We start from the raw sequence: 20,101 nt of genomic DNA on the forward strand, positions 1-20,101 counted from the left end.
GCAAGTGTGGGTCAGAGAGAGAGAGAGAGAGAGAGAGAGAGAGAGAGAGAGAGAGAGCTCTTTGTTTCCTGTGATTATAACCAGGAGCTTTTTCAAAATAATTAATCATCTTCCCAAACTTTCATGGGCTCCCCATGGGGTCCAGCCCCTGACAAACGATCCCTCTTTCCAGTTAGACTGACGGGCTTCTATGGTCAAGCACCTCTACCTGAGCCATTTTGTCTTTATTGAGCAAGTGCTTATTTCTCCCTGCTCCCCCACCCCACTGCCACAAGCCGGGAAGGGAAGGCAGGAGTATAATCCTTGGTGGGGCAAGGCTCTGACCCCCTGGAGTGTGTGTGCAGCTGTAGCTTCCTGCTGAAGCAAACAGGCCTCTGCTTCCCAGCTGAGTATGGCCCCCCTGCTCTCTTTTCCTCATCATTTCTAGCTATCTATAGCAACAAGAATACATAGGTCCATATTTTACTTCATCAGCAGCTTTAGCTGTCCATATTTAAAGTAACCATTTTAACCAGGGGAATGGTAGTCTGGTTGACAATCTCCCAAGATCACAGGATGTGAGTATGATTTTTCAAAAATAATGGGCTCAAATGGTGTACTGAATTGAATATGATGAAAAGATAAAATCAATGCACATCTTGTATCTAGAAGTATAACAGGACATATCCAGTATTAAATTGATGAATAAGCCCACCCAGTGTGGTTCAGTGGTTGAGCATTGACCCATGCACCAGGAGGTCACTGGTTTGATTCCCCATTAGGGCACGTGCCCAGGTTGTGGGCCTGATCCCCAGTAGAGGGGGGAGGGTCATGCAGGAGGCAGTCAATGTTCTCTTTCATTGATGTTTCTATCTCTCTAAAATCAATAAAGATAAAAAAATTAAAAAAATAAAATAAATTGATGAATAAAATAAAAATGCCATTATACAGACTTTCAACCTAGAAAACACTAATGTTCCATAATTCTCAATAGATATCAGAAAACTAAGATCCATGAGAGGTAAAAAGATGAACGCCATGACCCCTACCCTGGATGTCTACAGTCTAAGTTCAGATATAAGCATTATAAATAAATCATTTTACCTGCAAAAATGTAATTGTAAAATTGTGTAAGTACATAATTACATATGACAGTAAAAAGGAGAGATTTAATAATAAGCCTTAACTGTATGATAAACCAGTTGTAGAGAATACAATGCACAATTTTGCTTCCTATGCTGAAAGAGTTTTTCAAGTGGCCAGGTTTTGGAAAAATTCACCTTTAATTTCTCATTAAAGTCTCAGAATTCATTTGCAACCAAATAAGCATGTAACTCTTACACATCTGTTTCCTTTACACGTTTCCCTTGATTTGACCACAAGAGCTAAGTAATTTATAAGAAGTCAGTTTAACTGCTTCACTTAGAAACAAGAAGTTACAAAGTTCAAGGGTATTTTTAGAATTACTGAAAGTTTACAATTTCATTAAGGTTTTAAAAAAGAAGAATTACTTAATTGGGTCATAGGTTGTAATTCTTTTTTTTTTTTTTTTTTATCCTCACCCGAGGACATTTTTCCATTTTTTGTTCAGGTAGAGTGGGAGGGAGAGAGAGGAACAGAGAGAGAGAGAGAGAAAGATCGATGTGAAAGGAACACATCGAGTGGCTGCCACCCGCACAACCGACCAGGGCCGGGGACAAACTGCAACCGAGGTACATGCCCTTAGCGGGAACCGAACCCGGGTCTCTCAGGACCGCAGGCCAACGCTCTAACCGCTGAACCAAACCGGCCAGGGTGTAATTCTTGATTAGTATTTTGTTTTGTTAATCCTCACCTGAAGATATTTTTCCATTGGTTTTTAGATAGAGTGGAAGGGAGGAAGGGAAGAAGGGAGTGAGGGATAGAGTGAGGGAAAGAAAGAGAAACATTGATGTGAGAGAGACACACCAACTCATTGTCTCCTGCACGACACTGACCAGGGCCAGGAATCTAACCTGCAACCCAGGTCCATGGGCCGATGCTCTAACTGCTGAGCCAAACTGGCCAGAGCCTGATTAGTATTTTTAAAAAACCCAATAAAAAATATAGTTTAAACTCAGAAATAACTGGATTAATTTTTAGAAAAATAAAATTAAAATGATAATGAGTATAAATGTAGAACCCAATGTACAATGAAATCTAGTAAAGCAAAAAAATTATGTTTATTAAAATATTTGTGTCTATATAAGCAACAATTGAGCTGGAATTGTAAAAATTCTTTTAGTAACAGTATAATCACCTTTGTTTCATAGCTATGTGACTTGGTTAATATAATATGTCTATTCTTCTGCATTTAAATCTACTTTTCTACCTACACTATACTTGCACCTTAATAGATATATCTAGCTTGGGAATAACACAACACATTGTTGAACTGTCTCATAAAAATATATACAACTCTAGATATATATTTCCCTCCCTCCATACCTCACTCCCACCCCTCTCTATCCTCCTCTCTCAATTGGTTTTCATGAAACTCTCTCCTTCGAAGTCATGGGACATTCCTTCTGTCTCCTCTGCAGAATCCTTCCCTTCCTTTTTTTTCCCTACGTACTCTTATCAACTTCTTAAATGATCCCATACAGCCCCACAGCATCAATTCCACCCATATTCTTATAACTTATATTTTTCACCCTGACCTCTTTCCTACATGCCATACCTGTCTATCAACTTCTTACTCACATGCTCTACATTAATGTCAAATAAGCATCATCACCTCAAAATGTTCAAAACTAATCTGAACCCAACTCTTGCCTTCCACTGTAACAGGTTTTTTGTTGTAGTTTTTAAATTTATTTTTCTTTATTGATTTTTAGAGACAGGAAGGGACAGGGAAAGAGAGACAGAAACATTGATGAGAGAGAACATTGATTGTCCACCTCCTGCATGCCCCCACTGGGGATTGGGCCCACAACCTGGGTATGTGCCCTGACCAGGAATCGACCTCTCGGTGCATGGGTTGATGCTTAACCACTGAGCCACAGTGGCAGGGCTAAGGCAGGGTACTGTAGTCTTTCTGTTTCTATCCTTGCAGAGATTGCAAAGCAACCCCCATTTTTATGCCTCGACCTTGCTTTTCTTGTCTTCAAGCCATTTTCTTACCAACTTAATTGTTATATGTTTTGTTTGTTTGGTTTTTGCATATCTCCCTCTATTTGAATGTAAGCAGCATGAAAGTATCGTTTTGGTTGTTTTCACTGCTGTATCCCCAGTGCCAGAACATTGCCAGACAAACAATAATTTTTTGTTGAATTAATGAATAAATCAATGTGTGCCTATGATAATGAGTGACAAAGTGAGTAGGTCCAGGTAGTAATATTAGAAAAGGTGGTCAGACTGGATTTCTCTGAATAGTTGAGATTTCTTCTACGCTTTGCATCTGTAGCTACAGTAGCACCCAGGAAAAAATCAGACACTGCAAAAGTGATGTGCAGACAACAATTCAAAGAATAAGACACAGAAGCCTTATAGCTTTGGAGTACCATGTACCTTTTTTAATTGGACCCTGCTTTGAAAGGTGCTATAACTCTGTAGCTCTCAAAATACTTTATCACTAATGGTCCATTAGATACCCGGCTTCAGTTTGGAGTCTAGTCTAAACAAAGTTTTTTTTATATATATATAGTTTGTATTGCATTGATTTATTTTCTTGGGTCAGTTAACCACCAAATATTTATTATATTTTAGGTTTATATCCCCAAGACTTATCTTTGCCACAGAAGAATGATGGAAACTCAAGGACAGTGTACGCAGATTGTTGCCACCCATGAGGATGAACATATTGGTTTTTCTGAGGATTTTAGGCAGATCCACCTGATCCACGATGTTAGTCTTCACACCCAGTGGAACTATTCAAAAATTTAAAATTGAGCTGAGGCCTTGATGGTGAATGTGTTTTAGTTTGGGAGGACAATATTATCATTGTTGTCATTATTTAATATCTGATAGTTGCAGACACCACAATATTCTTTCTTTAGGGGGAAAGAAATCTTTACTTTTCTGCTGTGTTCTTCTGGAAAAATCTTAAAGTCATTTCTTTCGATATTGTCAAGGTCCTTATTGACCTATTGCTATATTCCATATTCAGTAGTCAATTTTCTTCTTAAAGGACTTCTAAGAATTGACACAGTTGATATTTCCCTTTCCTTTATAAACGTTCTTCATTTGGCTGCCAGAGAAATGGTACTAGTAATACCATTAATATTGAAATTACTATCTTCACTACCTCTAACACTTCCACTGATGCCCCACTTCCACTCTTCTCCAGTGAAATATATGTAAAGATGTTCTTTGTCTCATGTTAACTCTCTTGGATGTTTTATTTCGATTAGCCACATTTGTAACCAATTTGTGTAGCTTCTTATGAGTTCTGATTTGATAGTGGAGAATTTATGTAGAATGTTATTTTCATGAGCTTGTATTGAAACTTTGTATTTATTGATTAGATTTCTTTTGTTAATTTCTCTCTCTATATACGTGTGTATTATATATATATACATATATATATGTGTATATATATATATATTTAGTTCATTGCCAGGATTATGTCTTCATTTATTGGGATAGTCCTAATTTTTCTTTCTTTTTCAATAAAGAGATAAAAATTTCAAATTCCAAGTCCTGAATACATTAGAACTATACATAAATTAGTTTTATTTTTTCTCTGGCCCTGTTATCTCAATTCAAAGCAATATAAAACATTCAAATCTTAGCTGGGCTGGCTAATGTTACACTTTGTTTTCTCAGTGGAATGCGAAGTAGGAAATCAGCATAATTTAGGACAATGACTTGGGGGGAGGATACTATGTTTTTATTTGTTGCAATATTGAAATGTAACTTTTAAACAAAGCTTTACAAAGATCTTAGTGTGACTTACTTTGACACAATACCTAACACAGAAGTCATTAATTCCAGTTTACTCTGTAAAAAGAAAATTAATTAACTTTACAGTAAAATTAGAGTCTTCAGGTCTATTAAGGGCCATATGACATAGGATCTTTAAAACAGATTAGCATTGAAAGTATTTCAACTTAAACTTTTGTAAGTTATTTTTACTTCGTATTTTTAAAAGCAACAAAAATTGTTTATTTTTGCCATGTATATTTCATATAGCAAAAGTGAAAACTATAACTAGATTGACTGCTTTGGCGTGCTTCGTGAGAAGAATCTGATGAACTAACAGAAGCCAGGAGTTGGTGAGTTCAAGCACACCACCTGATGCTTGTGTGTTCTGAATACAGCCTAGCACAAATGAAATTGGCAAGCTCGCATCTGACACGAGGCTGCCTTTCAGGCTTCTTTTTCTATTTTCCAGCAAGGACTTAGGGCCGACCTTCAGTTCTGCTGGTGAACTGGTGCTCTCTAGTGGTTGTGTGAGGCTTTACAGAAAGAGCCAAAGATTATGTGATTGTCACATGGACAAATCTCTGAAGAGAAGGAAATGAAAGACTCATGTTGCTCTCCCTACAAGCATTTCCATGCCCCAACTGAATACCTTCGCCAGATTCTACCTTCTTTCTCCATCTTTAGCCAACACTACTGAAGTCTCATGGTTACAGTCTGGGTTTCTACTCTAGATTTCATACAGTGGCCAGAAAGATAGCCTAAATTTTAAACTACTTTATATCGGTGTTTAAAGGTAGTATTTCTAGAACTGTGTTATCCTTTTTGGTTTGGAACTAAGGGAACTTTTTATAGTGAAAGAAAAATCCTAAACTAGATTTAGTGGTGACTGTACACATCTATATATTTGCTAAAACTCATCCATTTGTATAGATGCAGTAATTGAATAACATGGTTTGTAAATTAGAACTAAAACTGAGGGGAAAAAATCTGCTCTGCTTCATGAATATTATGCATTCTCTTCAAATATCAGGAAAGATCATTAGAAAATGTGGTTTCTTTAATAAATTCTCCCTGATTTTTTAAATAGTATATTTAGGATGTCTTTAGCATGCCAAATTACCAGCATTTTCTTCTTCAAAATATAATTATATTATTACTGTATTTTACAATGCTGTTTAGGATCAGAAAATAACTGTTAGATAATTGCAAGCTATTACATTAAATTAAATAGTAATGTATTAGGGATTGTAATTGAAAATTTACATATTTAGGCTAAGAAAGGCAGCAACATATATCATTGAACTCAGCTCTAAAAAGGATATAATTTACATTCCCCTGACTTTATAGTGTCATAAGAAGAAATTTTTCAATGAATAATTGTGACCTTAAATTCAATATGCAGTAGAAAAGTTGAGAAATTATGGTATCTAGGTCATGAGAAAAACAAAACAAAACATTTCCTCTGAGGTTTTCACCAAAGATGAAACTGTGAAGCCTTGAGAACAAATTAGTAGTTTGAAAACAAACCTATGATTAGCATCAGGTTTATTATTTTCTTGTTACATATCGTACTTAAAAAACAAAACAAAACATACACAGATATTCACACACATTTACTCACATTAAAGATGCAAGATGAAGAAAGATACATGACACTGAATGTGAAGTTGGAAAAAAGGAGTTCTATCCAAACATCCCAAATTAAATTTAAAGGTACGGAATTCAGTTTTGTTTTGTTTTTCACCTGGTGTGAATTAATATGAGCATAGATTTAACATGAGTTAATAGTAACATGAATATGAATGTGTTTGGTAATTTCTTATTTTTTGTTCTTTTCTGTTTCCTTTTTTGGCACTTTTCTCTGTGTTCCGTCTCTGTCTTGTCTATCTGTCGCTCTCATTTATCAATGTGGGACTAAGTTACTTGCTTTTAAAACAATATTTTGTCTCATATATTTTTAAGAAATTCTCAAAAATATGCACATTAAGTTAAAAAGTGAATATTTGGTATCAGTCATCCGAAAAACATGGCATTTTAAATACCAATTTTGAATTCAGCTTGTCAAAACTTTAAAATATATTTTCCCACCAGGTGAAAATTTTTGTTTTGGACAATAAAAATATTAGCCTGAAAGATCACAAAATGTGATGGCTCCCGCGTGCAAACTTTTTTCACCCTCATTTTGTAGATGTCATTCGGAAACCAAAAGCTGTTTTAGTGCAAAAAAGGAGCTCAGAGAGCTACAAATAATGAATTTGCAACTTTTAGTGAATTAAATAACATATGCTAATGTTTATACTTTACTGATGTGTCCTTTGCTGATGTTTAGTAAAGCTTGCTAAAATTTAGTAACGCTTATGGTAAAACAGTGTAAATCCAGCGCCTATCCTGTCCTTTTTATCCCATTCAACTAATTTATTCGACTAGTTTATTCAACTATTAAATATTTATGATGTTTGAAGTCTTTTATAAATTATATTCCTATTATAAGGCCTTGCATATTTTTGCAATATGTCACTGGGGCAGATTTTTATGAGAGAGATCGTTGGATGACGATGTCAATGCGTATAGAATTTTGCTAGTTTTTTCTAAATAACCCTCCGGAGCATTGTACCATTTCACGTTTCCTTCTTTTTCATTTTATTTGCTTAGCTCACTTGTTTGTTCTTCCAAATAATTTTAAAATAAAATTTTGCAGAATTCACCACAAACAGCCCAAACCAAAATAAACTAATGTAGTTCAATGTACAAAATCACTTCTGAACTTATCGATTAATTTAGGGAATATTTATCTCTTTGATACTTAGCCGACAGCCCCAACATGGTTCAATTTCTATTTGTTTAAGTCATTTCAGTTATTTATGTGTTTTTTTAGTTCTCCCATATTGGTTGGGGGCATCTTTTTTGTTGTTGTTGTTTTGTTTAGGCACTTTTGTAGTTTATTTCTAATTTTATTCTTGTTTGTTTTTCATTTGGTTAGCTATCCATAGTAATGACTTTTTAAAATATTTTTAAGTGATATTGGATATGTAGAGGCAATTGATTTCAGTATGTTAAATTTGTGACTGCAGCTACTAATTGTTCATTATTTGTAGGGTTCTTTTAGTTTTGCCAAACACATACTGATACTATCTTTGAATAATTCTACCTCTTTTTTTCTAATATTTTTACCTTCATTTGGGTTATCTTGTGTGATAGCATCGAATAAAACCTCTCAAAAATATTAAGTAGTAATGGAGATTTGGGATTTCCCCACAATTTTATTGAGATATAATTGATATATAACATTGTATAAACTGAAGATGTACAGTGTGATGATTTGATACATTTATATATTAAAAATAATTAACACAGAAAGGTTAGTCAACACTTCCATCAACTTATATAATTACAATTTCTTTTTTGTAGTAAGAACATTTAAGACCTATCCTCTTAACAAATGTAATACAGTGTTATTAACTATAGTCAACATCAGTATTGTAGATCCCCAGAACTTACTCATCTTATTACTGAAAGTTTATACACTTGGACATCTTCCCATCATCACTACCTCTAGTGCTTGGAAATTATCATTCTACTCTCTGTTTCTATGATTTCTCCTTTATTAGGTTACACATATAAGTAATATCATACAGCATTTGTATTTTTCTGTCTAACTTTTTTCACTTAGCATACTTCCCTCAAGTTCTACCCATGTTGTCCCAACATTATACACACATATCACACTTTCTTTATCTTTGCATTTCTAGATGGACACATACGTGTTTATTGTTATCTTGACTATTGTGAATAATGCTGGAATGAGCATAAAAGTGCAAATATCTCTTTGAGATACTGATTTTAGTTATTTTTGTTATACCCATGGGTGGGATTTCTGGATCATATGATAGTTCTATTTATTTATTTATTTTTTATCCTCACCCAAGGACATTTTTCTATTTTTTGTTCAGGTAGAGTGGGAGGGAGAGAGGAACACAGAGAGAGAGAGAAACATCGATGTGAAAGGAACACATCGAGTGGCTGCCACCCGCACGACCGACCAGGGCCGGGGACAAACTGCAACCAAGGTACATGCCCTTAGCGGGAACCGAACCCGGGTCTCTCTGGACCGCAGGCCGTCACTCTAACCACTGAGCCAAACCGGCCAGGGCTGATAGTTCTATTTTTAATTGTTTGAGGACCTTCTATACTGTTTCCCATAATGGTGGTTATCATTGTATGTTGTCATCAACATTTGTAATCTTTAGTCATTTTGAGAACAGCCCTTCCAACAAGTGTGAGGAGGTGGGTCACGTTTTACTTGCACTTTCCTGATGATTGGTGATGTTGAACATCTTTTCATATGCCTGACCATTTGTGTGTCTTCTTTGGAAAACTGCTTATTTGCATCTGATTCATATTACATCCTTAGTTAATGAGACAGGTGAAGTGATTTGGGAATATCACATTTAAAGCAAATGATTAAGAGAGATCCAAGATGACAGCAGGACCTCTTCCAGGACCAAACTGGAATTATAACTAAAATATAGAGCAAGCAACCTGAATAACCAACTGAAGACTAGCTAAAGGGAAATCTTACAATGAAGAATTTACAGAAGTCATATTGAGACTGGTAGGAAGGGCCAAGACACAAAAAGGGCTGGCTCTGATGCCCAGTGAAGGGAGGGCAGAGTGGACTAGAGTCACCTGAGGAGACATTGGTGTTTGTGAGCTGAAGGGACAGCCACCAGGATCCCTGCACTGAGTCATTCTTCCATAACACAGACGCCTTCTCTTTAGGTGGAGCACTCCCATCCACATGGCATCAGCGGGCTGCAAAGTAATATCACAGTCCTCTGGACTCTCTCATTCCTCACACTACAGAGCTTACACCCTGCTGAAGAGTCAAATTCCTGGGCTGGGGTATAGAAATATGGGCAGACTCAGGGGGTGTCAGTGACTAAGCTTTGTGGCTTTGTGGTAGAGGCCATTTCCCCCACTTTCCCATGAACCTAACTGACACATCCCTTTATGAGAGATCCACTAACCCCATACCCTAGCCTCCTAGAGCACCCATCCTCCCAACTCATGTAGGCTCCACCCAGCAAAATTCTATGCAGGACAGAACTAGTTGGTTGATAACTCCCCTCACCTTTACCCCAAGCCTGACTGCTATTCTCTCTCAGGTGAGATTCACTAACCTCATTCCCCCGATTTCTAACAGCCCTGCACTGCTGGTGGTAAACTATGCCAAATATTAGCATTTTTTTAAGATTCATTATCACATGTATACAACTTTTTACCATTCAGTGTATTATCATTATTTAATAAAGTAAATATTTTTCTATTTATTTAGGTTTTATGTTTTTGATTGCCTAATATTCTTTAAAATTCAAAAGCAATTATATACAAATCTATTATTACAGTTGCTATTACTCCTTAAAGATGTACTTTTCTAAGCTGATCTATGTGATTAATCTCTCAGGTTGTTCTGTGATGTACTGGTACAAAATCTTATTGGGGATATCCGGAGCAGTAAATGGTATTCTGGTTTTGACTTTTATCTCCCTGACTCTGTTGGGTAAGTTAAAATTTCTTGAATTAAATAAAAATATGAAAATATGTACTTTTTGTGTCCCAAAGTCGAAGGAAGAAATAGTCATGTTGAGGAAGCTCATATTCTAGTGGAAGAAACAGATTTTAGATGAACAATTATGGTAGAATGGGCTAAACACAGTATCATAAGTTTCTGCAAAACATTCAGAAACCATGAAAAGAGCATGTGTACTACCTAGAACAAGAACTTTGTTTTATTGATTACTGTATCACCAATTCTCAGGACAGTGCCTGGAACAGAATAGATCCTCAACAAATATGTGTTATATAAATGACTTAATTGTATAATATTTGAAATAATTTTTCACTAAACATGAAAATAAAAAAGAAACCTTCTAGTTATCTCTTCAGCAATTTCTTCTTCTAATCATTGACTCATTCTAAAGAATTTGTCTGAGACACTGCACAGAGAAGATATTTACCAAACCTTAAAACAATTCTGTTTTCAAGTTTCTCAAGGAGTGTTGCTAAAATGCCAAAAAGAAAATGATTCAAATATCACCCACCATGATGATATTGGAAACCTGGAAATGAATAGTGACCCAAGAGGAAATATGAGTGATAAAGACATGGACCACTGTGCTTCAAGTGTTACAGACCATGGAGGTATCTTCCAAGGCTTTGGCCTATACTTGTTTTGATCTTTTGGACCTTCAAAGTTTGAAAAATCATATTGAATATATATGCAATAAATAAATGAATAAATAAATAAATAAATATTTGATATAAATTTAATTTTCATTCAAAACTTGATTCATATACATAATTTTTGTAGTGGGAGGACAGCAATGAAACAGAATGTAAAAGATAGATTCTTCCTTCCAAAGTTGAGACATACAAATATCAAAACAATTGTGATGATAAGGCAATAAGGAAATAACTATGTTTTGTTTCTTAATTATCCTGTCTTTCTCTCTCTTTTTCCCTCCCTCCCTCTCTCTGTTCTACTCTCTTTATAAATCAATGGAAAAATATACTCAAGGGAGGGTTAACAAAAAGAAAAGAAAAGAAATACTAATCTTCTTTCTGTTGCTATGGATTTACCTGTTTTAGATTTTCATATAATGGAATCATACATTATTTTTGTGTATGATTTTTGTGTCTTGCTTCTTTTACTTAGTATAATGGTTTGAAGTTCATCCATGTTATATCATGTATCAGTACTTTATTCTTTTTTTTATTAATGAACAATATTCCAATATATGTATATCCTACAATTTGTTTAAGGTGAAAATATTAACCAAAGTGATCTATAATTCAAAATAATCCCTATCAAAATTCTAATGATCTTTTTAAAAATATATAAATGAGGTGATCTGAAAATTTATATGGAATTGCAAGGGATTCTGAATAGAAAAAAAAAATCTTAAAAAAAACTAATTTGGAAGATTCACATTTTGCATGGTCAAAACTTATTACAAATCTACAAAATCAAAACAGTGTGGAACTTGCTTTAACATAGACATATAGATAAATGAAATGGGACTGAGAGTCCAGAATTAAGTCCATACACCTATGGATAAATGATTTTTTAGTAGGGCGCCAAACCATTCAATGTGGAAAGAACAATGTTTTTAACAAATGGGGCTGGGTCACCCATTCTTTGCTAGATGCAAAAAATGAACTTGAACAGCTAGCTCATACAATATAGAAAAATAAATTTTAAATGGATCAAACACCTAAATGTAAAAGCTACATTAAAAAATAGATATAAATAGATATGTCTTCAAACTTGGTTAGACAATGATTTCAAATATGACATCAAAAGCACAGGTGACAAAAAAAATAGATAAAATGAAAATCAAAAGTAAAAACATTAGTTTATTAAAGGACATTATCAAGAAATTAAGGACAGCACATCAAATGTAGAAAAATATTTGCAAATCACGTATCATATAGGTATGTAGTATCCAGGATATATAAAGGACTCTGATAACTCCCAAACGAAACAAAACAAAACTCAATTTAAAAAATGAACAACATACAAAAAGACATTTCTCCAAGGAAACAAAACAGAAGGCCAATAAGCACACAAAGAGTTGCTTAACATGATTAGTTATTAAGAACATGGCAAATCAGCCCTGGCTGGTTTGGCTCAGTGGTTAGAGCATTGGCCCGTTGACCAGAGAGTCCTGGGTTCGGTTCCCTCTAAGGGCACGTACCTTGGTTGCAGTTTGTCCCTGGCCTCGTTTGGGGTTATGCGGGTGGCCACCACTCAATGTGTCTCTCTTACGTTGATGTTTCTCTCTCTCTCTCTCCTTCCTCTCTCTCCTTCCCACTCTGTCTGAAGATAAATGCAAAAATGTCCTTGGGTGAGGATAAAAAAAAAAAGAAAGTGGAAATCAAAACCACAATAGGAAATCACTTCACACCCTCTAAGGTAGCTATATCCAAACAAAAATAACAAGTATTGGTGGGGATGTGAAGAAATTGCTTATACATTGCTGGTAGGAATGTAAAATCAAAAATGGTGTAGCAGTATGAGAAAAAAATTGACAGTTCCTAAAAAAGTTAAACATAGAATTATCATATAACCCAGCAATTTAAATCTGAGGTATATAACCAAAATAATGAAAAATATATGTCCACACAAAACTTTATACATAGATATTTATAGTAGGAGTATTTATAAAAGTTAAGCACAGCCCAAATGTCCATCAATTGAGAAATAGATAAAATATGCTACCTCCATGTGGTGGGATATTATACAGCCATAAAAAGAATGAAGTACTAGTACATGCTTCAATTGAATGAGCTTTGAAAACTTTATGCTAAGTGAAAAAACAAGACACAAAAAGCTACATATTATATTATCCTATCTCTATGAAATGTTCATCATAGTCAAATCTATAGAGTAGAAACAGATTAATGATTGCCAAGGCTAGGATTGGGAAAATGGGTGGTGGCTGCTTAATATTTATGGGATTTCATTTTCATGCAATGAAAAATTTTGGAATTAGTGTCATGTTTCAGCAACACTGTGGATGTACTTAAAACCCATGACATTTTCATTTTAAATAATTAGATGGTGAAATTTATTTCACATGAATTTTACCTCAGTTAAAAAAAAAAAAAGGAGATTATAATATAATGGCCACAGTTTAAATAGTTATTTTGGCTAGCACTTATATTGTTCTATATAGTTCATTTTCCCCTTATTAGTATTCCAAAAGTCACAGATATTTTCAATTGGAGACTTCAATTCAATTTTAATTTAAAAAACCAAAGAACTTGATGAAGTTGAAATTACAAAGAGGTTGAAAAAAATGAATCTCACTGTTATTTAATATCAAAAGGAAGATATTAAAAGATTATACACATAAAACAAGGATAGAGATTGGAAAACTTTCCATGGGTAAATTATAAGCAAGTGGTACAGATAATATTTTATCTAATTTCTCAAATAACATTAATGCAATATATATCTTAATTGGTGTGTGTTATTTGAGTAATTATATTAGATTATAGTATGAAAAAATCTTTTATGTCTAGGTTTTGCTTTATCTCACTAAATTAATTTTCCTAAGTCCCAAGAATTATATTTATATTTTGGACACTGTGAGCCTGAATGCTTAGTGATGAGTGATTTTATTACAGTTCCACTCTTATATAACATGTAGGTATTCTCACTGTCAATTTTCAGAGATACACATGTAATTTACCCTCCCTCCCCCCATTTCCTGATAGGATTGTGCCCATCGGAATGGCTCAAATATCAAGAAAAGTGTTATTGGTTCTCTAATGAGTTAAAAAGTTGGAATGACAGTTATGGGCATTGTTTGAGAAAAAACTCTCATCTAGTAATAATTAAGGACCAACTTGAAATGGTAAGTGGTTTAGTATCATGGTTATGGCATTAGCCTCTTTACAGTCTAAAATGGCTTTCCTCAAATTTCTTCCCACCCTTCCATTAAACTATCATCTATCTTGATTACTGAGTTTTGAGGGCCCTCTTAAATTTTGTGCTTGGAGTCAAAGCCTCACTTTGACTGTTGCTAGTCCTGATCAGAATACTTGTATGCAATTTGCAAGTAGAGTATGTGTATGTATATTAAGTAACATGTATAAATAATATATGAATTAATTGGTATAAGAATCCCCATGCAGAATGCTAGAAATTCAATAAAATTCTAAAGTCTTATTTAGTATATCTGAATTATTAAAATATTCTATTCATTTAATTACTCATTACTCACTTTTTAGGCTTTTATACAGAAAAACCTAAAACAATCAAACTACGTGTGGATTGGACTTAACTTTACCTCCCAGAAGAGGACATGGAACTGGGTGGATGGTTCTCCATTAGTTTCAAAGATGTGAGTCTTTACTAAAGGCAATCTGATTTATTGTCTGTTGTAAAACATATCTTTATAAAACATCTCTACATCCACCAAAGTCAACTCTGAAGTAATTACTGGTACTAAAGAATTCGAAAGGATGAAAAATAATTTAATGTTCACTGGAGTAATAGTGAATATTTTGGTTTGGTTTACAAAGCAAAAAGACTCAAAAACAGTAATGGTTGCCTATTTATTGTTTAAAAACTACTCATAATTTATATGATAAGTCTAACTGAACCAATGTATTTTCATGTTTTAAAACTTCTGAATGTTTACTTCAGCCATCTTTAGTAAGTGAAAAATAAAACTGTATAATTTTTGTATTATATTATTGATTATCATAATATTAAAAGATAAATGAGAAATATAAGACAACAAAATAATACAAAATTTTCTCAGAAACTGCATGAGATTATTGAGGATTATAAAAGTTTTATCAACATTTTTGTGTACCTATATTAATTTTATAATAAAATATTTAATTAGAGTTGCAAATAGTAAAACCAATAAATTCACATCTTATCGCTATATTGGTAGACAGAACAATGGTCCCAAAGTTGTCCATATCCTAATCCCCAAATCCTATGAATGTATTACCTTGCACGGCAAAAAAGACTTCAAGGGCATGATTAAATTAATATTGTTGAAATAGGATCATTATGCTGGATTATCCAGATAGGGGTAGAGTCAAAGAAGGGCATGTCAAGATAAACCCAATGGTCCAAGTGATATAGTCATGGCCCAAGGAATGCATGCAACCTCTAAAAGCTGCAAAAGGCAATGAACAAATTGTCCCCTTAGTGCCTACAGAAGGCAGCCCTGTGGACATTTGATTTTTAGTCTCATCAAACTAGCTTTAGAATTTTGTTATCTAAAACTGCAAGATTTGTGTTATTTTAAGCCACTAAGTTTGTGGTAATTCATTATACCAGTGATAAAAAAACTAATAACTATGTAACCAATTAACTAATGAATGATACTGTTATTTTCCATTCACCCTTACTTTGCCATTAAATATTACTTATTTTCTACCTCACTGCACTAAACGAATCAATCCAAGCAAGTCAACAGAACACATTATTGAAATGGAGAATAAAATCATCTGAGGGTAGAGTTTTATCACTGAACATTACCTGATAGATCACTTATGGAGGTGCTAATCTAGGTGTTTTCCCATACTAAATCCACTCAACACTACCTATAAGATTTAGTTTTAACTTTAGGCCATGTCTGAGGATTTTTGTTCAAAATTTGTTCAATGCAAAATTCAAACATAAACTTGTTCACAGTGTATTTTCCAATATGAAAATCCAGTCCTTATTTACTTCTTATTAATTTGGAAGTTTTGATGACCCTGTACATTTTCCTTTGTCCATGATTCTTTCTTAAACTGTTTCCTCAGTTTAAATAAATTCCTGACAGAATAAATCACTAACATTAAAGCATTTTATAGATAACTTTATAATTTTATCATACTTCTTTATAGATAAATAATACAATAAATGGACAATTTATTTAGAGCTTACATGGGTCAGTTTGTGTACAGAGTTCTATGCAAACCTCAGTTCATTTAATCTCATAATAGTATCTTGAGGCAAATACGATTAACACCATTTTACAATTTGACATGAGAAGTCAAGAAATGTTAAGCGAGCTGTCCATGTGACTTAATCTTTTTTTTTGCTTCCAATCTCAGGGATCACATTGAATAATGGAAATAATAATAGAATGGAAACGTGGGCACATATTCTTAACTCTGTCATTTGCCAACAAATTCTCAGAACTTTCTGCCAATCACAGACAAGAATACTAAGTAACAGAGATACTGTGATGTTTAGTAGTCAACGTATTTGAAAACGCCTTGACATTTTGATTACCTTTTAATTAAGGGAGGGCATTAGCTGCAAATACAAATGAATTTCTTCATCAACAATGATTAACAATGTACGTTTGCTCTCTAACTGCAGATTCTTCATAAAAGGACCAGCTACAGACAACAGCTGTGTTGCCATCAAGGGAAACAAAATTTACTCTGAAACCTGCAGCAGTGTTTTCAGATGGATTTGTCAATGTTAGAATAAAAAAATGATAGTGCAATAATCAATGATCAAAGTTTTTGCCTATTAGGTTCTAATATTAATCTTCAAGAGTAAAGGTTTAAAACTGCAATTAAACACCAAAATATTTTGTCCACTTTCCCTTTTTATTTTATTTTGTGAATTTGTGTATTTTTATTTTATTTTTTATTGTTGAAAGTATTATAGATGTCCCCCCTTTTTCCCATTGACCCCCTCCTTCTTGCTCCCACCCCCTTCCTGCTTTCCCCAACCTAATGTCTGTCTCCATTGGTTGTGCATATATGCATACAAGTTCTTTGGTTTATCTTTTCCCATCTCTCCTACCCCCTCCCCCAATCACTCTGAGGTTTGTTAGTCTGTTCTCTACTTCCATGACTCTTGATCTCTTGGTTGACAGCTTATTTTGTTCATTATGTTTCACAAATAAGTGAGACCATGTAGTACTTGTCTTTCTCTGACTAGTTATTTCACTTAGAATAATATTCTCCAGGTCTCTCCATGTCATCTCAGGGGGTAAGAGATCTTTCTTTCTTACAGCTGCATAGTATTCCTTTGTGTAAATGTTTTTACACAAAACAGTTTTTTTGTTTGTTTGTTTTTTTTAATCAACTCATCTGCTGTGGGCACTTGGGCTGTTTCCAGATCTTAGCCATTGCAAATAATGCTTTTATAAACATAGGGGTGCATATATCCTTCCTGATTGCTGTTTCAGGCTTCTTAGGATATAGTCCAAGAAATGGGATCACTGGGTCAAATGGTAGTGCCATTTTTAATTTTTTTTAGGTAACACCATATTGTTTTTTATAGTGGCTGCACCAGTCTGCAATCCCACCAGCAGTGTGCTAGAGTCCCCTTTTCTCCACACCCTCGTCAGCACTTGTTTGATGATTTGTTGATGGCAGCCATTCTGTCAGCTGTGAGGTGATATCTCATACTCATTTTAATTTGAATCTCCCTGATGATTAAAGATGTTGAGCATTTTTGAGTATGTCTCCTGGCCATTTGTATGTCCTGTTTGGAGAAGTGTCTATTCAGGTCCTTTGCCCATTTTTTTTTCTTAATCCTCACCTGAGATATTTTTCCATTAATTTTCAGATAGAGTGGGAGGGAGGAAGAGAGAGAGAGAGAGAAATATCAATGTGAGAAAGACACATTGACTGGTAGCTTCCCTCACAACCCTGACCAGGGCTGGGGATTGGATCACAACCAAGGTATTCACCCTTGACCAGAATCAAACCCACAACTCTTTGGGCCAAGGGCTAATGCTCTAATGGTTGAACCAAACTGGCCAGGGCCCTCTGCCCATTTTTCAATTGGATTGTTTGTCTTCCTTTTGTTGAGTTGTATGAGTAATCTATATATTTTGGATATTAACCCTTCATCTGATGTATCATTGGCAAATATGTTCTCCCAGAGATTGGCTTTCTTTTCATTTTGATGTTGGTTTCTCTTGCCATGCTGAAGCTTTTTAGTTTGATGTAGTCCCATGTATTAATCTTTGTTGTTGTTGTTTCTCTTGCCCTAGGTAAAAATTCTGCTGTATATAATGTCTGAGATTTTTCTGCCTTTGTTTTCTTCTGGGATTTTTATGGTTTCACAGGTTACATTTAAGTCTTCTATTCATTTTGAGTTTATTCTTGTGTATGGTGTGAGTTGGTGGTCTTGTTTCTTTTTCTTTTTCTTTCTTTTTTTGCATGTATCTGTTTAATATTCCCAACACTATTTATTGAAGACCACCATTTTCTCCATTGTATGCTCTTGCCTCCTTTATTGAATATTAATTGTGCATACTGTCTTAGGTTGATATCTAGGTTCTGTTCCACCAATCTATATGCCTGTTCTTATGCCAGAATCAGGCTGTTTTGATTATGATGGTTTTGTAGTATAACTTGATATCTGGTATTGTGATCCCTCCCACTTTGTTCTCTTTTTTCAAGATTGTTGTGCTATTCTGGATCTCTTATGGTTTTATATAAACTTTTGGAATATTTGTTGTTCTAGATCTTTGAAATATGCCATTGGTACTTTAATAGGGGTTGCATTGAATCTGTAGATTGCTTTGAGTAGTATGGACATTTTAATAACGTTGATTTTTTTCAATCCATGAACATGATATATGTTTCTACTTTTTAATAACTTCTTCTATTTCTTTTTTAAATGTCCTGTAGTTATCTGAGAACAGGTCTTTTACCTCCTTGGTTAAAATTAAAAGCAAGTAGAAGGAAAGAAATAGTAAAGGTCAGAGTGGAAATAAATGACATAGAGACTAAAAAAACAATTCAAAAGATCAATGAAACAAAGAGTTGGCTCCTGGAAAAGGTAAACAAGATTGATGAACCTTTAGCTAGAGTCACCAAGAAACAAAGAGAGAGGACCTACATAAACAAAATCAGAAACAAAAAAGAAGAAGTAGCAACTGACATCACAGAAATACAAAGGATTATTTAAAAATATTATGAAAAGCCGTGGCCAGTTTGGCTCAGTGATTAGAGCATCAGCCCTTGGACCAAAGAATTGCGGGTTTGATTCTAGTACTTTGGTTGTGGTTTAGGCCCCAGCCCTGGTCTGGGTCATGTAGGAGGCAACCAATTGATGTTTCTCTCTCTCATTGATGTTTCTTTCTCTCCCTCCCTCCCACTCTATCTGAAAATCAATTGAAACATATCCTTGGTGAGGATAAAAAAAAAATTCTCTGAACAATTATACACCAACACATTGGACAACCTAGGCGAAATGAACTAAGTTCTAGAATCACACAGTCTCCCAAAACTGAACCATGAAGAGACAGAAAACTTGAACAGACCAATAAGTAAGGAAATTGAAGCAGTAATCAATAAACTCCCAGCAAAAAAAAAAAAGCCCGGGTCCGGATGGCTTCACAGAGGTCTTTTATTGAACATTCAAAGAAGAACTAACATCCATTCTCTTCAAACTATTCCAAAAAATTCAAGAAGAAGCAAGACAATATTTAAGAAGAAAGAAATAGAAGATAAATATTAAATCCTGTTTGAGAAGACATGAGAGATATTAAATGAAGCAATCGTCTGGACAGAGCAGTACCAGTTGGGGGTGGCTTGGTGAGCAATGCTTTTGTGCACTCCTGTGGCATGAAAGATAAAACCAGATTGCACTACACTGAGATTCCTGGGGGATATATATATTTTTAATTTAATGAAGAACCTTGAAACAAGGAAGGGACATTCTAGCTCACACTTGTATCTGAGA

The 20,101-nt window shown here is 34.4% G+C and overlaps 1 protein-coding gene across 1 annotated transcript; it reads left to right on the forward strand.

Moving 5' to 3' along the window:
* Nucleotides 1–6,491: 6,491 nt before the first annotated feature.
* Nucleotides 6,492–16,874, forward strand: LOC118623328 (killer cell lectin-like receptor subfamily F member 1). Its single transcript, XM_036250839.1, has 6 exons — nt 6,492–6,576; nt 10,328–10,423; nt 10,909–11,064; nt 14,146–14,285; nt 14,662–14,774; nt 16,766–16,874. The coding sequence occupies exons 1-6, from the start codon at nt 6,492–6,494 to the stop codon at nt 16,872–16,874; spliced, it is 699 nt and encodes a 232-aa protein (XP_036106732.1).
* The last annotated feature ends 3,227 nt before the right edge of the window (nt 16,875–20,101 follow it).

This window comes from Molossus molossus, unplaced genomic scaffold, assembly GCF_014108415.1.
Source record: "Molossus molossus isolate mMolMol1 unplaced genomic scaffold, mMolMol1.p scaffold_m16_p_10, whole genome shotgun sequence".
NCBI classification, from domain to species: domain Eukaryota; kingdom Metazoa; phylum Chordata; class Mammalia; order Chiroptera; family Molossidae; genus Molossus; species Molossus molossus.